We start from the raw sequence: 20864 nt of genomic DNA, 5'->3' as shown, positions 1-20864 counted from the left end.
GTTTACCTTGGTTACCAGCGTCTGCAGCTGTCAGAAGCCGGCTCCCAGTCTAGTTCCCCTCACTCCCGATCACATGACTCCAATGCCCGCCCCTAAACATCCAGTGCAGGATCCTGCAAAATAACAGATGCGTTTGCATACGTTATTTGCTGTAAAAGCAGGATCCGTATTTCCGCTAAAATAACGTTTTCAACGGATGTTAAAAAGACGTAGTGTGAAACCAGCCTTAATGGACATTCTGTGGATGCTTTGCTGGATTCAGGAAGTAAACTAAGCCTGGTTAAGGGAACCTTGGTAACCCATGAGTCTCCTAGAATACCTATTACTTGTGTTCATGGGGATACAAAAAGGTATTCCTCTTCAAAGATTGCATTGCAAGTGGACAATAATTGTTTTACTATGTCAGCGGTTGTTGTTCCTGAGCTGCAAGTACCAGTGATCCTTGGCAGAACTACTCCAGGTTTCAAGGACTTGATTATGGGAGAATCCCATTTCTCTGCTGTTACTACTAGAGCGCAAGCAAGGACTCAAGAGGAATCTGAAACCTTGGGAGAAATCTTTCCGTTTCATGAGGACGTTATGCAACCATCACCATCTAAGCATCAGGATGGCAAGTATAAGCGTGTTGGACTGTGGGACACTGACATTGCATTTGAGCAGAAACCGGACATTGATGTGTATGCATTAAGAAATTGTGCATTGGTGGGGAAACATGACAGACAGGCGGCTGCACCATTTTTCACAATTGATAATGATATCTTGTATAGAGTATGTACTCATCCAAAAACTGGGGAACAAGTACGACGGTTGTGCCAAAAAGGTTTAGATCAGAAATCTTGAAACTAGCACATGACGTCCCTATTGCAGGTCATTTGGGTTACAAAAAAACTTTAGCTAGAGTTCTGTATCGGTTCTATTGGCCTGGAGTTTATGACGAACTTATACCATTGCCAGTAATCGATGAACCATTTCATACTGTTGGTATGGATGTTATTGGTCCATTACAGAGGAGCTCTAAAGGTAATCGTTTTATACTTACCATTGTGGACTATGGCACAAAGTACCCGGAAGCCATTCCCATGCGAACAGTTAGGCTAGGTTCACACACTGCGTTTTTTTGACGCTGCATTTTTGTGCGGTTTTTGTGGCAAAAACCGCACAAAAACGCACCCGCATCAAATAAACGTGGCAAAAAACGCACGCGTTTTGCTGCGATTTGGTGCGTTTTGTGCTGCGTTTTTGCTCACTGCGTCTTTATGCGTTTTTTTTATCAGTGAACAAAAAAGGTCTGATGTCATTTCCTTCTTCAATATGTTCTTCATTCTCCACTAGTGTATGCAGGAGAGCAAACAGCTGCAGAACTACAAGGCTCAGCATACTCCATCCAATAGTGTATGCAGGAGAGCAGACAGCAGCTGCAGAACTACAAGGCTCAGCATGCTCCATCCAGGACTGTATGCTGGAAAGTCAGGGGGAGCAGACCTACAAGGCTCAGCATCCTCCATCCAATAGTGTATGCAGGAGAGCAGACAGCAGCTGTCTAACTACAAGGCTCAGCATCCTCCTTCCAGGACTGTATGCAGGATTTCTTTGCCCCCCCAAACAAAAAAAAAATAACGTGGGCTTCGGCATATTTTTGTATGCTAGCCGGGTACAGCAGGCAGGTACGGGCTTGCCCCCAACCCCCAGCTGCCTATTTGTACCCAGCTGGGAACCAAAAATATAGAGAAGCCCTTTTTATTTCATGAATTTCATGAAATAATTAAAAAAAAAATGACGTGAGCTTCGCCTAAATTTTGTGTCCAGCCGGGTACAACTAGGCAGCTGGGGATTGGAATCCACAGTGCAGGGTGCCCATGCTTTCTGGGCACCCCCGCTGCGAATTGCAGTCCGCAGCCACCCCAGAAAATGGCGCTTTCATAGAAGCGCCATCTTCTGGCGCTGTATCCAACTCTTCCAGCTGCCTGATGCCGGGTGGCTCACTGGGTAATAATGGGGTTAGGGCTACCTGTATATTATCAGCTGGCCCTAAGCCCGAAATTCATGGTGTCACACCAATATTAGACATGGCCACCATGAATTTCTAGTAAAGATAAAAAAAAACACAACACACAGAAAAATATTTTTATTAGAAATAAAACACAACACAATTAGTGACTCCATCTTTATTGTAATAAAGAACCCCCTCCGCAGTAATCCTGGGTCAAGGGTCCCGCCCCGTCCAATCCGGATCCAATATCTGATCGGTTTGCTGGAAGGCAAAGCGATCAGATGATGTGTCAGGTTCTAGGGGCTGAAGCACATCACACATCAGCTGATTGTATAAAAGCCGTTTATACAATCCGCAGATGCATCTGTGCAAAAAAAAAAAAAAATACTTATGTGCTGATTACCGGCAGCTCCTGCAGCGGAGTCTGATCCCGTCAGATCGCTGCAGGAGCTGCTGGTAATCAGGGATGAAGTCCTCCTGACGCATCCGCTGATAACCGGCCGGGCGCCGGCGTCAGCCCGAGACTTACGATCAGCTGACGCGTCAGGTGACTGCATCAGGTGATCCATCGCCAGGTCCTGCATCCTGCAGGCATACGTATCCGGGGAGACTGCACACACCCGGAGCGGCGGTACCGGTAGGAGGATCTGGGAGCGGGCATGGCACCGGGAGTCTGCAGACAGGTGAGTATGACTTTTTTTTTTTTCTACTGTTAACTTTTGTTTTCGCAGCCGCTTCCACCTCCCGCCCAGACATGGCGCCGCACGGCAGCATACATGCACAGGACCGGAGGTGGAAGCGGCGGTGACGGTACCGGGAGGATTCACGCTTCTGTGTTTACTGACAGAAGGAATCCTCTTCCTGTACACGTCACTTTTTCTACCCACCTCCTGCGTTTTTGGTCTTAGAAATGCACTAAAACGCACCAAAACGCAGCTATTTGCGTTTCTCATTGCGTCTTTCAACATCCCATTGCACTCAATGGATGAAAAGCGCAGTGAAAAACGCGGGAATAATTGACATGCTGCGTTTTTGTGGCACCACAAAAACGCAGCTGAAAAAAACCGCTGTGTGCAGACAGCAAAAATGAAAACTCATAGACTTTGCTGGGGAAGCAAAGTCATGCAGTTTTCTGAGCAAAAATGGACCCGAAAACTGCGCAAAAACGCCACGAAAAACCCACTGTGTGAACTTACCCTTACTGCTAAAAGGGTTGCAGAGGAAATTCTGAAAGTGTTTAGCAGGGTGGGATTACCTAAGCATATCCTGACTGATCAAGGTACTAACTTTACCTCTTCTTTTATGTCAGAGGTTTATCAACTTCTTGGTATACAGCCCCTCAAGACGACTCCTTATCATCCCCAAACAGATGGGTTGACTGAAAGGTATAATCAGACCTTGAAGAATATGCTTAGGAAATTTGCACACAATGATCCAAAACAGTGGGACAAATGGCTGCCATTTTTGTTATTTGCCTACCGTGAAGTCCCACAAGAATCAACAGGGTTTAGCCCATTTGAATTGTTATATGGGAGGCGTCCCAGAGGACTCTTGGTTATTATCAGAGAAGTATGGGAAGGTACAACTGGTCATCTGAAAAATGTGGTTGAACATGTGTTACAAATGAGACATAAACTAATGCAACTGACTAAGGGGTACTTCACACACAGCGAGATCGCTACTGAGATCGCTGCTGAGTCACGTTTTTTGTGACCTCATTAGCGATCTCGCTGTGTGTGACACTGAGCAGCGATCTGGCCCCTGCTGTGAGATCGCTGCTCGTTACACACAGTGCTGGTTCGTTTTTTTATTGTTGCTCTCCCGCTGCTAAGCACACATCGCTGTGTGTGACAGCGAGAGAGCAACAATCCTGAATGTGCAGGTAGCAGGAGCCGGCGTCTGACAGCCTGCGGTAAGCTGTAACTAAGGTAAACATCGGTTAACCAAGGTGGTTACCCGATATTTACCTTCGTTACCAGCCTCCGCAGCTCTCACGCTGCCAGTGCTGGCTCCTGCTCCCTGCACACGCTAAGTTAAGCGGTGTGAGCTGGTAACTAAGGTAAACATCGGGTAACCAGACCCGATGTTTACCTTAGTTACCAGTGTCCGCAGCTTCCAGACGCCGGCTCCGTGCAAGCGCAGCGTCGCTTGCACATCGCTGCTGGCTGGGGGCTGGTCACTGGTCGCTGGTGAGATCTGCCTGTTTGACAGCTCACCAGCGACCATGTAGCGATGCAGCAGCGATCCTGACCAGGTCAGATCGCTGGTCGGATCGCTGCTGCATCGCTAAAGTGTGAAGGTACCCTAAGGTAGCTCATGATAATGTTCATAAAGCCAAATGCTATCAAAAGAAATGGTATGATCAGCATGCCAGAAAGAAATCCATTCAAGTAGGGGATAAGGTCCTCCTCTTACTTCCTAGCAGCGAAAATAAATTGATGGCGAAGTGGCAGGGTCCCTATAAGGTTGTTAGACAAACTGGACCTGTAGACTTTGAAATTGAAACGCCAGATAAAAAAACAAGTAGTAAGGTCTATCATGTTAATTTATTGAAACGATGGCTTGAACCAGAACCAAAGGGCAGTGTAGAACGTAACATTGCTTGTACTGTTCTTCCAGAGTCTTCACAAGATATGTCTGAGGACATGTATCCTTTCTTAAATAATTCTGCAAAGTGGTCAGATGTAATCTTTAATCCAAGGTTATCCGAGGAGCAACATTTCGACTTGAGAAACCTTATTAGATCAAGTTCACATGTTTTCGGTAGTCAGCCAGGGCGTGTATCTGTCATTTGTCATGAAATAAATACAGGGAATCATGCTCCAGTTAGACAGAAACCTTATAGAATACCAGAAAAACTAAAAAGCATAGCAGAAAATGAATTCAAGGAAATGCTGAGACTAGGTGTCATGCTGTACTGGGTCAGCTCTGCTGTACTGCGTCATCTCTGCTGTACTGCGTCATCTCTGCTGTACTGCGTCATCTCTGCTGTACTGCGTCATCTCTGCTGTACTGCGTCATCTCTGCTGTACTGCGTCATCTCTGCTGTACTGCGTCATCTCTGCTGTACTGCGTCATCTCTGCTGTACTGCGTCATCTCTGCTGTACTGCGTCATCTCTGCTGTACTGCGTCATCTCTGCTGTACTGCGTCATCTCTGCTGTACTGCGTCATCTCTGCTGTACTGCGTCATCTCTGCTGTACTGCGTCATCTCTGCTGTACTGGGTCATCTCTGCTGTACTGGGTCATCTCTGCTGTACTGGGTCATCTCTGCTGTACTGGGTCATCTCTGCTGTACTGGGTCATCTCTGCTGTACTGGGTCATCTCTGCTGTACTGTGTCATCTCTGCTGTACTGTGTCATCTCTGCTGTACTGGGTGAGCTCTGCTGTACTGGGTGAGCTCTGCTGTACTGGGTCATCTCTGCTGTACTGTGTCATCTCTGCTGTACTGTGTCATCTCTGCTGTACTGGGTCATCTCTGCTGTACTGGGTGAGCTCTGCTGTACTGGGTGAGCTCTGCTGTACTGGGTGAGCTCTGCTGTACTGGGTGAGCTCTGCTGTACTGGGTGAGCTCTGCTGTACTGCGTCATCTCTGCTGTACTGCGTCATCTCTGCTGTACTGCGTCATCTCTGCTGTACTGCGTCATCTCTGCTGTACTGCGTCATCTCTGCTGTACTGAGTCATCTCTGCTGTACTGAGTCATCTCTGCTGTACTGCGTCATCTCTGCTGTACTGCGTCATCTCTGCTGTACTGCGTCATCTCTGCTGTACTGCGTCATCTCTGCTGTACTGCGTCATCTCTGCTGTACTGCGTCATCTCTGCTGTACTGCGTCATCTCTGCTGTACTGGGTCATCTCTGCTGTACTGGGTCATCTCTGCTGTACTGGGTCATCTCTGCTGTACTGGGTCATCTCTGCTGTACTGGGTCATCTCTGCTGTACTGTGTCATCTCTGCTGTACTGTGTCATCTCTGCTGTACTGGGTGAGCTCTGCTGTACTGGGTCATCTCTGCTGTACTGTGTCATCTCTGCTGTACTGTGTCATCTCTGCTGTACTGGGTGAGCTCTGCTGTACTGGGTGAGCTCTGCTGTACTGGGTGAGCTCTGCTGTACTGGGTGAGCTCTGCTGTACTGGGTGAGCTCTGCTGTACTGCGTCATCTCTGCTGTACTGCGTCATCTCTGCTGTACTGCGTCATCTCTGCTGTACTGCGTCATCTCTGCTGTACTGCGTCATCTCTGCTGTACTGCGTCATCTCTGCTGTACTGAGTCATCTCTGCTGTACTGCGTCATCTCTGCTGTACTGCGTCATCTCTGCTGTACTGCGTCATCTCTGCTGTACTGCGTCATCTCTGCTGTACTGCGTCATCTCTGCTGTACTGCGTCATCTCTGCTGTACTGGGTCATCTCTGCTGTACTGTGTCATCTCTGCTGTACTGGGTCATCTCTGCTGTACTGGGTGAGCTCTGCTGTACTGGGTGAGCTCTGCTGTACTGGGTGAGCTCTGCTGTACTGGGTGAGCTCTGCTGTACTGGGTGAGCTCTGCTGTACTGCGTCATCTCTGCTGTACTGCGTCATCTCTGCTGTACTGCGTCATCTCTGCTGTACTGCGTCATCTCTGCTGTACTGCGTCATCTCTGCTGTACTGCGTCATCTCTGCTGTACTGCGTCATCTCTGCTGTACTGCGTCATCTCTGCTGTACTGCGTCATCTCTGCTGTACTGGGTGAGCTTTGCTGTACTGGGTGAGCTTTGCTGTACTGGGTGAGCTTTGCTGTACTGGGTGAGCTCTGCTGTACTGGGTCAGCTCTGCTGTACTGCGTCAGCTCTGCTGTACTGCGTCAGCTCTGCTGTACTGCGTCAGCTCTGCTGTACTGCGTCAGCTCTGCTGTACTGCGTCAGCTCTGCTGTACTGCGTCAGCTCTGCTGTACTGGGTGAGCTCTGCTGTACTGGGTGAGCTCTGCTGTACTGCGTCAGCTCTGCTGTACTGCGTCAGCTCTGCTGTACTGGGTGAGCTCTGCTGTACTGGGTGAGCTCTGCTGTACTGGGTGAGCTCTGCTGTACTGGGTGAGCTCTGCTGTACTGCGTAAACTGCTGTACTGGGTGAGCTCTGCTGTACTGGGTCAGCTCTGCTGTACTGGGTCAGCTCTGCTGTACTGGGTCATAAAATATCAAACTTTATTTAATCAAAATTTCAAAAAGTGCAAGTAAAAACCAGGTTGCCGCACATATAAATCAGGGAAGGGGCCCAGGCCAAGAGTCCCTGATATCTCCCTTCCTGACCGCGGAGGTTGGCACACTAAGGGTAATGCAGTGGGGCCCCCACTCAACGATGACTAACCCCTCTGACCCTATACTGAATATTATAGTGCTGCTGATCAAAATGAAGGGCTTGCAGAAATTACAGAGTATTCCTTATTATCCACATTCATTCAGACCAGTTTGTATTTTCTTAGGAGGATTTTCCCACTATAAAAATATTCATATTATCTAATGACCAGTTATAAATAATTCTTCATATAAATATCACTGATCAAGATAGATATAGATATTTTACATATAACCTACCAGCTCAATTAGCTATTCTCAGGGTCAAAATAGGTAGGTTATATGTAAAATATCTATATCTATCTTGATATCTGTAGGATTGTGGAGTAGGATTCTTGGCACCCAGCCAGAATCCTACTCCACACTGATGAGGGGCAATACCCCGAAACAGCTGTCTGTGGATGGATACCTGGCCTTGGTATTTCCCTTGTCATACCTTTAAACTCGTCAAGATTTGGATATTCACTAAAAGGGCCACTTAATATGGTGGTTATGGTGGTCTACTAAAAAGAGCCACTCCTTGGCTAGGTCCTTCGGAGGGATATCTGGCTATTTTCCGTGTCGAGACTCCTAACAGAGGCTCCATGGACCTTTTTGATTTGTATGTGTCCAGTTAGGCAGCTTATGAGGGTTGATCCTATTGACAGATTACATATAAGTTTTAAAGTCCTTCTACATTTATCAAGAACCTGCAAAAGTTTTACAAGAAAGGTTGCTGCCATCATGCAATTGCCTTGGCTTCTGAATTCCGGGATTTCTCAGCTGTGCCTTCCGCCATCAAACAATGGTCTGATTAAGGAGTCATTTATCTAGTAGTGCCATGTAACTCCCAAAACTCCTTACCTCTCCTGTCAGTAGGTAAACGATCTCCAAGGCGAGGTTTAATAACGTCTCGCTCAATTTTTTTCTATCCTTGTCCATCTTCGGTGGGTCAGTCTGGACCAGGAACTCTGTCTAGCAGACTATAGTATGAGAAGATTTCAGCACATAAGATCCTAAACTGTAGAAATAAGAAGTGAACTGGTGATGTAACAAAGTAAAGATATTCCAAAATTGCACCATGATTAACCCTTTCCAACACTGGATGAACTGGTATGTCCAATGTCGGGTCCCGTGTATGATGTGTGTAAAAGCTGAGCTTGACCCCATATTATGCCGCTGTCAAACTCCGACAGCATCATTTAAAGCACGAGGTCTGGGTTCTCTATTATTGCATGTGGATCAGACGATTGCCGACTCGTCCTCCAAAGAGACTAAAAAATAAGGTAAAAAATGGTTTCTTTTTTTTTTTAGAAATGAAAAACAAAAATGTAAAATATGTTCGCTTATGTCCCCGAAAGCCCTGAGCCAATGTTTATATTGATATCATTTTGGGGTAGATATAATGTATACATCACCTTTTAATTATTTTGGGTTGTTGAGGAGACAAAAAAAAACAAAAAACGCATTTCTGTTTTAATTTTTTGTCATTATGTTGATTACCTATCGGATTCATTTATTTATATTTTGATAGATCGGACTTTTACAAATGCAGCGATACCAAATATGTTTTATTATTATTAATATTTTTTTAGATCTTAATTTTTAATGGTGAATAAAAAGTGGTGATTTGAACTTTTATATTTTTTCATATTTTTTAAACCTTTTTTTTCTTTCTTTCTTCCCTTAGGAGATTTAAACCTGGAATCATCTGATTGATTTGTGCTATATACAATAATGCCACAACACTGCTGTATATTGCACAAATCACGGTCCCCTTTAAACACTGGCCACAGGCTGTCTTTCACAAGAATACTGACATGATGGCAGCCATGGAAACCCATCGGTGGACTAATTGAATGATATGAACACCCCCCACCTAAACTCACCTACGCACCATTGACAGTGGCATTTAAAAGGTTAAAAGCTCAGCTCTACCAACGGCTGTTAGAAGCAGCTGATGACTGAATAACAGCCATCATCTGCCGCCACAAATGAGGGCTCGGCTTGTGAGCCTGCATCAATATCAGGGAGACGGTATGTTGGTAAAAAGTTACAAATATTTTAAAAATACAGTACAGACCAAAAGTTTGGACACACCTTCTTATCTCTAGAACAACTGTTAAGAGGAGACTTTGTGCAGCAGGCCTTCATGGTAAAATAGCTTCTAGGGAACGACTGCTAAGGACAGGCAACAAGCAGAAGAGACTTGTTTGGGATAAAGAACACAAGGACTGGACATTAGACCAGTGGAAATCTGTGCTTTGGTCTGATGAGTCCAAATTTGAGATCTTTGGATCCAACCACCGTGTCTTTGTAGAAAAGGTGAACGGATGGACTCTACATGCCTGGTTCCCACCGCGAAGCATGGAGGAGGAGGTGTGATGGTGTGGGGGTGCTTTACTGGTGACACTTTTGGGGATTTATTCAAAATTGAAGGCATACTGAACCAGCATGGCTACCACAGCATCTTGCAGCAGCATGCTATTCCATCCTGTTTGCGTTTAGTTGGACCATCATTTATTTTTCAACAGGACAATGACCCCAAACACACCTCCAGACTGTGTAAGGGCTATTTAACTAAGAAGGAGAGTGATGGGATGCTACGCCAAATGACCTGGCCTCCAGTCACCAGACCTGAACCCTATCGAGATGGTCTGGGGTGAGCTGGACCGCAGAGTGAAGGCAAAAGGGCCAACAAGTGCTAAGCATCTCTGGGAACTCCTTCAAGATTGTTGGAAAACCATTTCCGGTCACTACCTCTTGAAGCTCCTCAAGAGAATGCCAAGACTGTGCAAAGTAGTAATCAAAGCAAAAGGTGGCTACTTTGAAGAACCTAGAATATAAGACATATTTTCAGTTGTTTCACACTTTTTTGTTAAGTATTTCATTCCACATGTGTTAATTCATAGTTTTGATGCCTTCAATGTGAGTCTACAATTTTCAGAGTCATGAAAATAAAGAAAACTTATTGAATGAGAAGGTGTGTGTCCAAACTTTTGGTCTGTACTGTATACATAAAAGTTCAAATCAAACCCTTTTCCCCCCACCTTTAAAAATAAAAAAGTAAATATATATAGAATCGCTGCACCTGTAAAAGTCTGATCTGTCAAAAAGTAAAATTAGGCAAAAATACAGTAAAAGCTGTACAGTGGGGGAAAAACAAAATGCCAGAATCACTGTTTTTGTCTCCGCAACCAGGCCAAAAATTACAATAAGAAGTAATAATACCATTTTGGGGTCCATGCATGTTATCAATAAAAATTATCAGATCGCCTTGCAAAAAACAAGCTCTCATAAGACTAGATCAAAGTAAAAGTTGTAGCTCTTGGCATAATGGGAGGAAAAATGGAAAATTGCTCAATCGGGAAGGGTTTAAAACTGTGTGCTCACGATCTGAGTGTGAACTCATCATTCTGAGTGTGTACTCTTCTCTTCCCCCCAGCTTCATTGTTGACTGACAGTTCAGACCAGTGACATGGTGGCTAAACCTCTTTAGCCCTGCAGAGGAGCAGGGGCATTAAAACTTGATAGATCCAGCAATCTGGCCAGCTTCAGAGCAGCCCTAGCAAGCTGTATATTAACCAGCTTGTAAGCACTCGCTCTTTGGCTACGAGTCTGGCTGGTAACTTACACAATGAGGAGTACATTACAGAACTAAAAATGACAGTATTCATTAGTATTGAATACGGATAGTGTTTTAAATAACAGGTAAATTGAAAAAGCGTAGGGTTTTTCATCACTCACGTTCTCCAGTTTCTGGACTAGTTTTCTTTTTTTTATTTGCGCATTATTACCTATACAGTTTGTGCTACTTTTTAAAGGGGCCGTCCAATCTTTAGCTATAAGTCTGCAGTCATTCTATGTGAATCCTCACCCCGCACGCACTCTATACTGTGAGGATCCTCCTGTGCTGGGCACTGATGTGACTGCAAGAATGCAATATGCACACTCCCAACCAAATACTAACTAGATCGGCGAGGCCCCCTTCAATGCCAGTGTACTGAGTGAGGCCAAAAACAGTGCGAGATGTGAGTATTCACACATCTACAGTGATGTAGAATGACTGCAGACTTGTAGCCTAACCCCTTCATGACATGATGTAAACTTGCGTCATATGTCCTGTCCCTGCCTTTGATGCAGGCCCGCACACAGAGCCACATCTTTCCCTGCACATGACAGCTGCTTTAATTAGCCGTCATGTGCCTCTAACAGCTATGACAGTTAACCTGTTAAATTCTGCTGTCAATATCTGACAGCGGGATTAAACATGTGCAGGCGGGGGGGCACATAATTTCTCCTGCCCATCGGCGGACCCATGATGAGATCACAGGGCGCAGATGGTTTGTTATGACATGATGACACCCGGGGTCTGCTGGAGCAGCCTGGACAATATGATACTCCTGGGAAAGCCGGCGTTCATAGGAGATTGTGATTTCTGCAACACAGAGCTGTGCTAATGCATTGCTATGTATAGCACAGGCAGACAATTCCATGTTCACGTTCTCTAAGGAAAACTAATAAATACAGTAAAATAAAAATAAAAAATATTAAATCACCCTCCTTTTGCCTCATTAACCCCTTCCCGACCTTTGACGTTCCCAATATGTCATGGTTGGATAGGGCATCCTGATCCATTACATAGTGCGTATGTATGCACTATGCCCCTGCGATCATCGCTTATATGACAGCCAAGCCTAAGGTCTCACAGCCAGGGACGGTCCCCACGCCGACCCTGGCTGTTTAACCCTTTAAATGCGGTGATCAATAACAATCGCAGCAGTTAGGGGTTTGGGAGAGGGATTGTGCTCCCTCTCCCCTCTGATCGGTGCCCTCGCAATGTAGTCGCGAGGGCCTGATTACTGCTATGGTGACTGAAGGTCACCAAGCTACGGAAAGTGCCTGGGATCATGTCTGCAGCATGATGCCACGTGCTTCTGTCAGTGTAAAACTGACAGCTACAGTACACTACAATGATTATGCATTGCAATATACTATCGCTGCGATCAGAGCAGTAAATGTTATTGGGGACTAAGTAAAAAAAAAAAAGGAAGAAATTCGAAAACATTACAAAAAAAAAAAAAAAATCAGAAAGAAAATTGAAACAATATGCCAAGAAATATGTATAATTATGTAAAAAAAATATAAAACTGTCACACAAAAATAAAACCGCCATACAGCTCGGTCAGTGAAAAAATAAAAAAAACTATAGCTCTCAGAATGCAGCAATGCAAAAACAGTTTCTATTTTCTATAAAACAATTCCTATGGTGTAAAAGCAGCAAAACATAAAAAAAAATATATATATATATATATATATATATATATATATATATATGTGGCATTACTGTAATTGTACTGACCCAAAGAATAAATCTGTGTTCTACTGCAAGCTGAAAGGCGTAGAAAAAAAAAACTTTTCATGAATTGAAGTTTTTGTCTTAAAAGCGGAGTAGAACGCGATAAAAAAATATTATGTGGCCCAAAATGCTACAAATAAAAACTCAAACTCATCCTGCAAAAAACAAGCCCTCACATGACTCAGCTGAAAAATAAAGCCTTCAAAATTCGGTAATGCAAAAAAACTTTATTTTATAAAAAAAAGCGTTTTTAATGTGATAGTAACCAAACCTAAATAAAAAAAACTATATAAACCTGGTATCGCTGTAATCGTACTGATCTGAGGAATAAAGCCGCCTAATGATTTATACCATACGGTGGGGCGTAAAAAATAAAGCCAATTTTTTAACTGCTTTTGATTTGTTCATTCTGCCTCCCAAAGATTGCAGTACGGTACAGCTCACATTTATTCTGCGATCTACAAGGAGCGCTTACACCAGAGACTATGTGAAAATCAGGACTCAGATACAATTCTTAATGGAAAATTTACTGTAATGAGGCAGAGAGAGTCACATTGAATTCCCGTCTGGCCTGTGGTCCGGAGGTGTCCATCTTCTTAGATGTGCGGTCATCAACAGTTTTGTTCACCTTTGAAAACACAGATACTGCTGAACAGAGTCCAAATGGAGTCCAGAGTAAAGGCTGCTTTACACGCTGCGATATCGTTACCGATATCGCTAACGTGCGTACCCGCCCCCATCGGTTGTGCGACACGGGCAAATCACTGCCCGTGGCGCACAACATCGTTCAGACCCGTCACACTACTTACCTGCCTAGCGACGTTGCTGTGACCGGCGAACCGCCTCCTTTCTAAGGGGGCGATTGGTTCGGCGTCACAGCGACGTCACTAAGCGGCCGCCCAATAGAAGCTGAGGGGCGGAGATGAGCGGCCGTAACATCCTGCCCACCTACTTCCTTCCTCATTGTGGGCGGGACGCAGGTAAGGTAAGGTTCCTCGTTCCTGCGGTGTCACAAATAGCGATGTGTGCTGCCGCAGGAACGAGGAACAACATCGTTACTGCAGCAGCAACGGTAATCGAGATTAGGGGGGATGTCACCAATTACATTTTGAACGTTTTTGCAACGATTCAAAATCGCTAATAGGTGTCACACACAACGACATCGCTAACACGGCCGGATGTGCGTCACAAAATCCGTGACCCCAACGAGATCGCTTGAGCGAAGTCGTAGTGTGTAAAGCAGCCTTAACTCTGCTGTCACATTATAGTGAATTGTTCCATCGGGGATTTCATCTGAATCACGTAATTTGGAGATGTAGATGGAAACCCTGATGTAAGCACTCAGCATCTAGCACAGGATGAATGTGAACTGAGCCAAAATGTTATGAACCCCAAACTGCCACCAAATAGCATTCAACTCAACCCACAAATACACAAGTCCCCACTAAGGTCTGTTATCTGTTAATGGAAATATAAGGGGTTTCCATGTCACTGTCAGCATGAAGGCTCTGGAAAAAAGAAATCTAGCAAAACCTGTGCTCCCAAATCCAAATGCTCCCCTCTCTTCTGAGCCCCACAATGTGCTTAAACCGCTATGTGCGCACGTTGCGTACTTCACTGCAGAAAGTTCTGCAGCGATCTGAAGAGCACACGTGCGCTTCAAATCGCTGCCGAAAATGTCCGTAGTGGAAAAAAAAAAAGCAGATTCCATGCGCTCTGCCTGCAGCTCCTGCCATAGACCGAGCAGGGGCTGCCGGCAAAGCGCACAGAAGAAGTGACATGTCACTACTTAGAACGCGTGCTTTGGGCAGCAGCCGAAGCGCTGCGCTCTAAGACACCACGTGCGCACGGCCCCTGCACAATCTCCATAGACTGTGCAGGGGACGCAGGACGCATGCAGTTACGCTGCGCTACAAAGCGCAGCGTAACTGCATGTAATTACGCAACGTGCGCACATAGCCTTAGTGTCCACATGTTTAGTATTGCTGTAGTGAGGACTCTGCTGATTAAATGAATTCCCTTTCCTTTGGGAAGGAGAGGGTTAATGCCAGGTTTCCTTCCAGTAGCTCCTGACTCCTGGTCAGGGGTTTCATTAGGTCCACGCCCAGGTTGTATAAATACCCTCTACATCCACCAGAGGGTGCTGGTTATTTCCTTTTATTTGGCAGCTTGACCAGGAGTTGAAAGGAGCTGTGTAAAGGTACCGTCACACATAATGAGATCGCTGCTGAGTCACGGTTTCCGTGACGCAGTAGCGATCCCATTAGCGATTTCGTTATATGTGACATCTACCAGCGATCAGGCCCCTGCTGTGAGATCTCTAGTCGTTGTAGAATGGTCCAGGCCATTTTCTTCAAAGGCGATGTCCTGCTGGGCAGGACACATCGCTGTGTTTGACGCTGTGTGACAGGTTCCCAATGACCACCGAGCTCGTTATACAGGTCGCTACTGCGACCTGTATTGTTCCTGCATCGCTGGTAAGAGCTGACTGTGTAACATCTCACCTGCGACCTCCCAGCGACTTACCTGCGATCCCTATCAGGTTGGATCGTTTTCGGGATCGCTGGTAAGTCGTTGTGTGTGACTGGGCCTTAAGGCTGCTTTCACACATCAGTTTTTTGGCATCAGGCATGATCCGGCGAAAAAACTGATGCGACGGATCCGGCGAAAAAACAGATCAGTTGCATGAGTTTTTTCCATCAGTTCCTTCAGTTTTTTGACAGATCCGGTGTGATTCTGAGCATGCTCGGTTCAAAAAAACGGATCCGGCGGTTGGATCCGTTTTTTTCCGCATTACGCCGGATCCGACATCCATAGGCTTCTATTATAAAACACGCCGTATGCCGCCGGATCCGGAGTGATCCGTTTTTTTTTGCCGGACACAAAAATGTTCACTTCAACATTTCATTTGAAGGCCGCCGGACAAGTAAATTTTGCTGTATCCGGCAAAAAACAGATGAAACACAAGGCCATCCGGCACAATCCGGCGCTAATGAAAGTCTATGGAGGAAAAAACGGATCCGGCGGCAACAGATGCCGGATCCTTTTTTTTTAGTTTTTGTCGGATTGTGCCTGATGGCAAAAAACTGATGTGTGAAAGCGGCCTAAGGCTATGTGCCCACGCTACAGGATTTACCGCGGATTTACCGCGGATTTTGCCGCGGATTTACCGCGGATTTGCCGAAAATCTGCAGCAGCAGCACTTCCAAGCCATTTCAATGGCATTTTGGAAATGCTGTGCCCATGCTGCGGATTTTTCCGCGGCGGATTTGCCGCGGATTTTGATCCGGAAAAATCTGCAGCATGTCAATTGTTTGGTGCAGATTTGGTGCGGATTTTTGGCTTTGGGGAAAAAAAAAAAAAAAAAATCCGCATCAAAATCCGCGGCAAATCCGCGGGTGCGGATTTGCCGCGAAAGTCGCGGATTTTCAGGCAAAAAAATCCGCAGGGACATTCTAGCGTGGGCACATAGCCTAACACTCTCTGTTATGCTGTGGGCTACATTTCTAGGTGTGTCTTTGGATTGTATGATAGTTTCCCAGTAGTCTGTTGTCTTCACCCCTTTTTTGTTGTTTCCCCTTGTGCACTTTTAGGCTATGTGTCCACGGTAGAATGTACCTGCGGATTTTTCTGCATGAAAATCCGCGACTTTCGCGGCAAATCCGCACCTTATTTTTGCCGCGGATTTACCGCGAATTTGCCGCGGATTTTGATGCGGATTTTTTTTTTTTCCCCCATTCTATACCCAAAATCCGCAACAATAATTGACATGCTGCAGATTTTTCCGGATCAAAATCCGCGGCAAATCCGCCGCGGAAAAATCCGCAGCATGGACACAGCATTTCCAAAAATGCCATTGAAATGGCTTGGAAGTGCCGCTGCTGCAGATTTTCGGAAAATCCGCGGTAAATCCGCGGCAAAATCCGCAGCGTGCGCACATAGCCTTAGTGGCTCCTTTGTGTGTGGTTGCCGTGTATACGAGTAGTTCTTGTTGTTAGGGTTTGTTTGTATTCGTTGGTGGGGTGTAGACTCCTATTCTTGCTCATCCCCCCCGGGTGGTGGGTTGTGGAGGGGGTCCTACCATCAGGGAAGAGGACAGGAAATAGGGCCTAGGTTGGAGGAAGGAGTTTTGGCCCAAATTTCTGCCACAAAAACGCAGCATTTTGAACAGCAAAGTGCGCACAAGAAATCCCAAATTCCCATAGACTTTGCTTGAAAAGCAGAACACATCCATTTTGGCATTAAACGCTGCAGTTGGAAAAGCAGCAAAAAAGCAGGTAAAAAAGCAAAGTGCGCACATAGCCTAAATGAGCCGCACAATGAGGTCACTGAAGCTATTGGCAGTCACAGCTGGAGGACCGTGATAACATCTAGATGTGACAGCAAATCACCTGAATGACATCACCGCTGATCACGGCTCACTCTCTGCATGCAATTACAGCGTGCGGACATGTTCCATAATCGCGAGCTGTAATTTCAGATGTAACAGAGCTGAATCATCGTGGGACCTCATGTATATTACGTCGGACCTGCAGGGGTGTTTTGGGGGTTAATAAAGTGGTGAAAGAGGGTGTTTTTGGATATTATTTCAAGATTTTTTGGTGTTTGTGTTTATTTCTTTACAGATTAGTAATGGGGGGGAAGTCTTAGACGCCTCCCATTACCAATCTAGGGCTTAGTGGCAGCTGTGAGCTGACATTAACCCCTTACGAGTAATATTAAACCCTCCTATATTACCCCGATTTGCACCGAACCAGGGCAATCGGTAAGAGCCAGGTAAACTGTGACAATCCTGGGCGGCTACAGGCTACTATTTTTAGGCTGGGGGGGGGGGGGTGCCCAATAAACATGGATCTCTCCAGCTATAGAATACCAGCCCCCAGCTGTCAGGCTTTATCTTGGCTGGGTGTGAAAATTGTTATTTAAATATTTATTTAAATAATAAAGTCAGCATGGGGTCCCTCTTAGCTTGATACTGCAGCATCTAACTAAATGCTTTACCTGTGCTAGGTATCATAATATGGGGGAACCTACTCCATTTTTTTTTTATTTAATTTTTACTATATGATAAACTCGCAGACCGGGTCAGTGATTGGTTGCAGTCAGACGCTGTGACACAGGCTGGGGGCGCGTCTGACTGCAACCAATCACTGATGTTGGTGGGCGAGGAAAGCAGTGGATATGCAATGAAGGTAATGAGCGGCCCGAAAATAGATGGAGCGGCCGGGGGAGCATACAGCCGTGCTCGTGATTTGGTAAGTATTCCCCCCGTTCCACCACCATTTTTAAGTGCCGGATTCTGGTCCCTATAGACTCATATGAGGACCGGTGTCCGGCCAGATACCCTGGATCAATTTTGGGCCGGAATTGAGTTTTTTATTAACCCAGTTAGACCCGCCATTCCAGGGTATCTGCGAATTCACCCATCACTAATGTGAAAGACCAAGACAAAACCGCAGAAAAGAATGGACATATTCATTCTTTTAAATAACACAGCAAAAACCAGGTTGATTGACAAAATGGTCAGGAAAACACCACAGGTGTGTGTGTGTGTATGAGATTTCTGTTATCTCATAGGCTTTGCTGTGACTGTAAAGGTAGTGTTTTATTAGTATGGATTTGCATAAAACCAAGGCAAAAACCATGCTAAAAGCAGTACAAAAATGCCCCGTGTTAATATAGCCTTAAATATATACTGAGCATTTTAAAAGTATTCATTCCGATCAGTATTACATGGGGTGCCAGAACAGGCAAATGCTTAGATCATGTCCCCAGGCTACCAAGGAAACCCAGCAAACACCTTAAATGCTATGAACTCTATTGACCAAGAGGTTAAAGGGGTTATACAGCCATTCATAACTACAATCTCATTTTCACATCATGCACTCCTTAGGAGCCTAGAAGGATCATAACTCAAAGTGGCACGGGATTGGTAAAGAGTTAACTACTTTTTATTTTATAACCTAAACTTTCATCAAACTAAATTTACCTGGTCAGTAGAAATGGGAACAATAAGAAGGCCAAACTCAACTGCCAAAAGAAGGCCATGGTATTGTTCCACAGACTGCCAAGCCATCAGTATAGCTAAACATGGCCATACTGGTCCTGTATACAGGAGAAAGGCCAGCATGCGCTCTTATAATATATATATATATATATATATTTTACATACACATACAGTGTATGCCATGCAGTGGTAAGGGTGCAGGAAGCATCGCACAGGGGGACGATCCCCTACATTGGCAAAAGGGTGATCATCTACATAAGCGGATGGGGTGATCCTATATATGGGCAAAGAGGGATGATCCTATACATGGGCAGATGGGATGGGGTGATGCTGTACATGGGCAGAGAGATGATCCCCTTCATTGGCAGAGGGGGTGATCCTGTACTTGGGCAAAGAGGGATGATCCTATATATGGGCAGATGGGGATGATCCTATATATGGGCAGAGGGTGTAATCTTATACATGGACAGAGGGTGTAATCTTATACATGGGCAGATAGGGATGATCCTATACATGGGCAGAGGGGGTGATCGTATACATGGGCAGATGGGGTGATCGTATACATGGGCAGATGGGGTGATGCTGTACATGGGCAGAGAAATGATCCTATACATGGGCAGAGGAGGTGGTCGTATACATGGACAGATGGGGATGATCCTATACATGGGCAGATGGAGTGATGCTGTACATGGGCAGAGAGATGATCCCCTTCATTGGCAGAGGGGGTGATCCTGTACTTGGGCAAAGAGGGATGATCCGATACATGGGCAAAGAGGGATGATCCTATATATGGGCAGATGGGGATGATCCTATATATGGGCAGAGGGTGTAATCCTATACATGGACAGAGGGTGTAATCCTATACATGGGCAGATAGGGATGATCCTATACATGGGCAGAGGGGTTGATCCTCTATGGACAGAGGGTGTAATCTTATACATGGGCAGAGGGGATGATCCTGTATATGGACAGAGGGTGTAATCTTATACATGGGCAGATAGGGATGATCCTATACATGGGCAGAGGAGGTGGTCGTATACATGGGCAGATGGGGTGATGATCCTATACATGGGCAGAGAAATGATCCTATACATGGGCAGATAGGGATGATCCTATACATGGGCAGATAGGGATGATCCTATACATGGGCAGAGGAGGTGGTCGTATACATGGGCAGATGGGGTGATGATCCTATACATGGACAGAGAAATGATCCTATACATGGGCAGATGGGATAATCCAGTACATTGGCAGAGGGGGTGATCCTATACATTGGCAGAAGCAGTGCACCCAGATGACCCTTACAGAGAGCAGCCTAGGACTCCACTCTGTCAGGGAGAACGTCCTCTACGTGCCACCTACACCGCACGGCCACTTTTCTGCCCCTCCCCTCCTCAGTACTAGACACAGCACAGACAGACATGATGTCACGGAGGATTCATGAGGACAACCTTCTCACCCAGCACATCCACACACACAGAGCACTCACTGTGCCGCTGCCGGAAGAACGACCTTTTATTTCCCAACCGCCACTCCCGGGAATGGCAGAGACTTCCGGTCTGTGCGTACCACGTGACTAGGGTGAGCGGCTGCTAGAGTCCAGGATCAGCAGTGCTGAGGTGACGCGCGGTCGCTCGGTAAACACCATTTTGTTGGAGCCTGCAGTGAAGGAAAAGCACCGGCCCGTTTCTATTGCTCCATATTTCACGTGTAGACGTGTTTGATGAGCGAGCGAGAGGCCTGCAGTTGTTACTGACTCCACTTCTAAGCCTGCTACTGGGGTTCATGGTGTAGCCGTAATGGATGAGGAGCTGGGGTGAAGTTGCCTTGACGTAAAAGAACTGTGGGGGAGACCAAAAAATACATCTCACTGCTGCGCTACCCCACATTTTCCAATATGGACAGTCTCCCCCCAGACCAGTTGTCCTGTCACAGTTACATAGGTAACCTTCCTCCACCAATTACATATTTTTGCTGCTACATCATCTATAATACGAAAACTGACAGCACTTCCTACCAGACAAATGTGAACAGGTGCAAACTAAACACTCTTAAGGGCTCATTCTCATGACCGTTCCGTCTGTCCTGGTCAATTCCTGTTTTTTTGCGAACACAGGGACAGGGCCATGTTTTCAATGTCTTGTGCAGGATCTGATAACACACTGAAGCACTTCCGTGTGCATCCGATCCTACAAAAAAG

At 45.8% G+C, this 20864-nt stretch overlaps 1 protein-coding gene across 4 annotated transcripts in view; it reads right to left on the bottom strand.

Annotated features, from left to right (window-relative positions):
- Positions 1 to 20256, bottom strand: part of LOC142311217 (uncharacterized) — a 45714-nt gene extending 25458 nt beyond the window's left edge. For 2 of the 4 annotated variants that reach the window (XM_075349424.1, XM_075349428.1), the window contains exons 1-2: positions 20154 to 20256; positions 8163 to 8319 (exon numbers count right to left, since the gene is read on the bottom strand). In XM_075349424.1, coding sequence (XP_075205539.1) covers positions 8163 to 8240 — 78 coding nt within the window. In that variant the 5' untranslated portion in view covers positions 8241 to 8319; positions 20154 to 20256. The other 2 variants (XM_075349425.1, XM_075349426.1) reach the window with 2 other exon arrangements.
- Positions 20257 to 20864: the final 608 nt, after the last annotated feature.

Source organism: Anomaloglossus baeobatrachus, chromosome 5 (genome assembly GCF_048569485.1).
Source record: "Anomaloglossus baeobatrachus isolate aAnoBae1 chromosome 5, aAnoBae1.hap1, whole genome shotgun sequence".
In the NCBI taxonomy this organism is placed as follows: domain Eukaryota; kingdom Metazoa; phylum Chordata; class Amphibia; order Anura; family Aromobatidae; genus Anomaloglossus; species Anomaloglossus baeobatrachus.
This window is presented reverse-complemented; position numbering and strand designations above follow the sequence as displayed.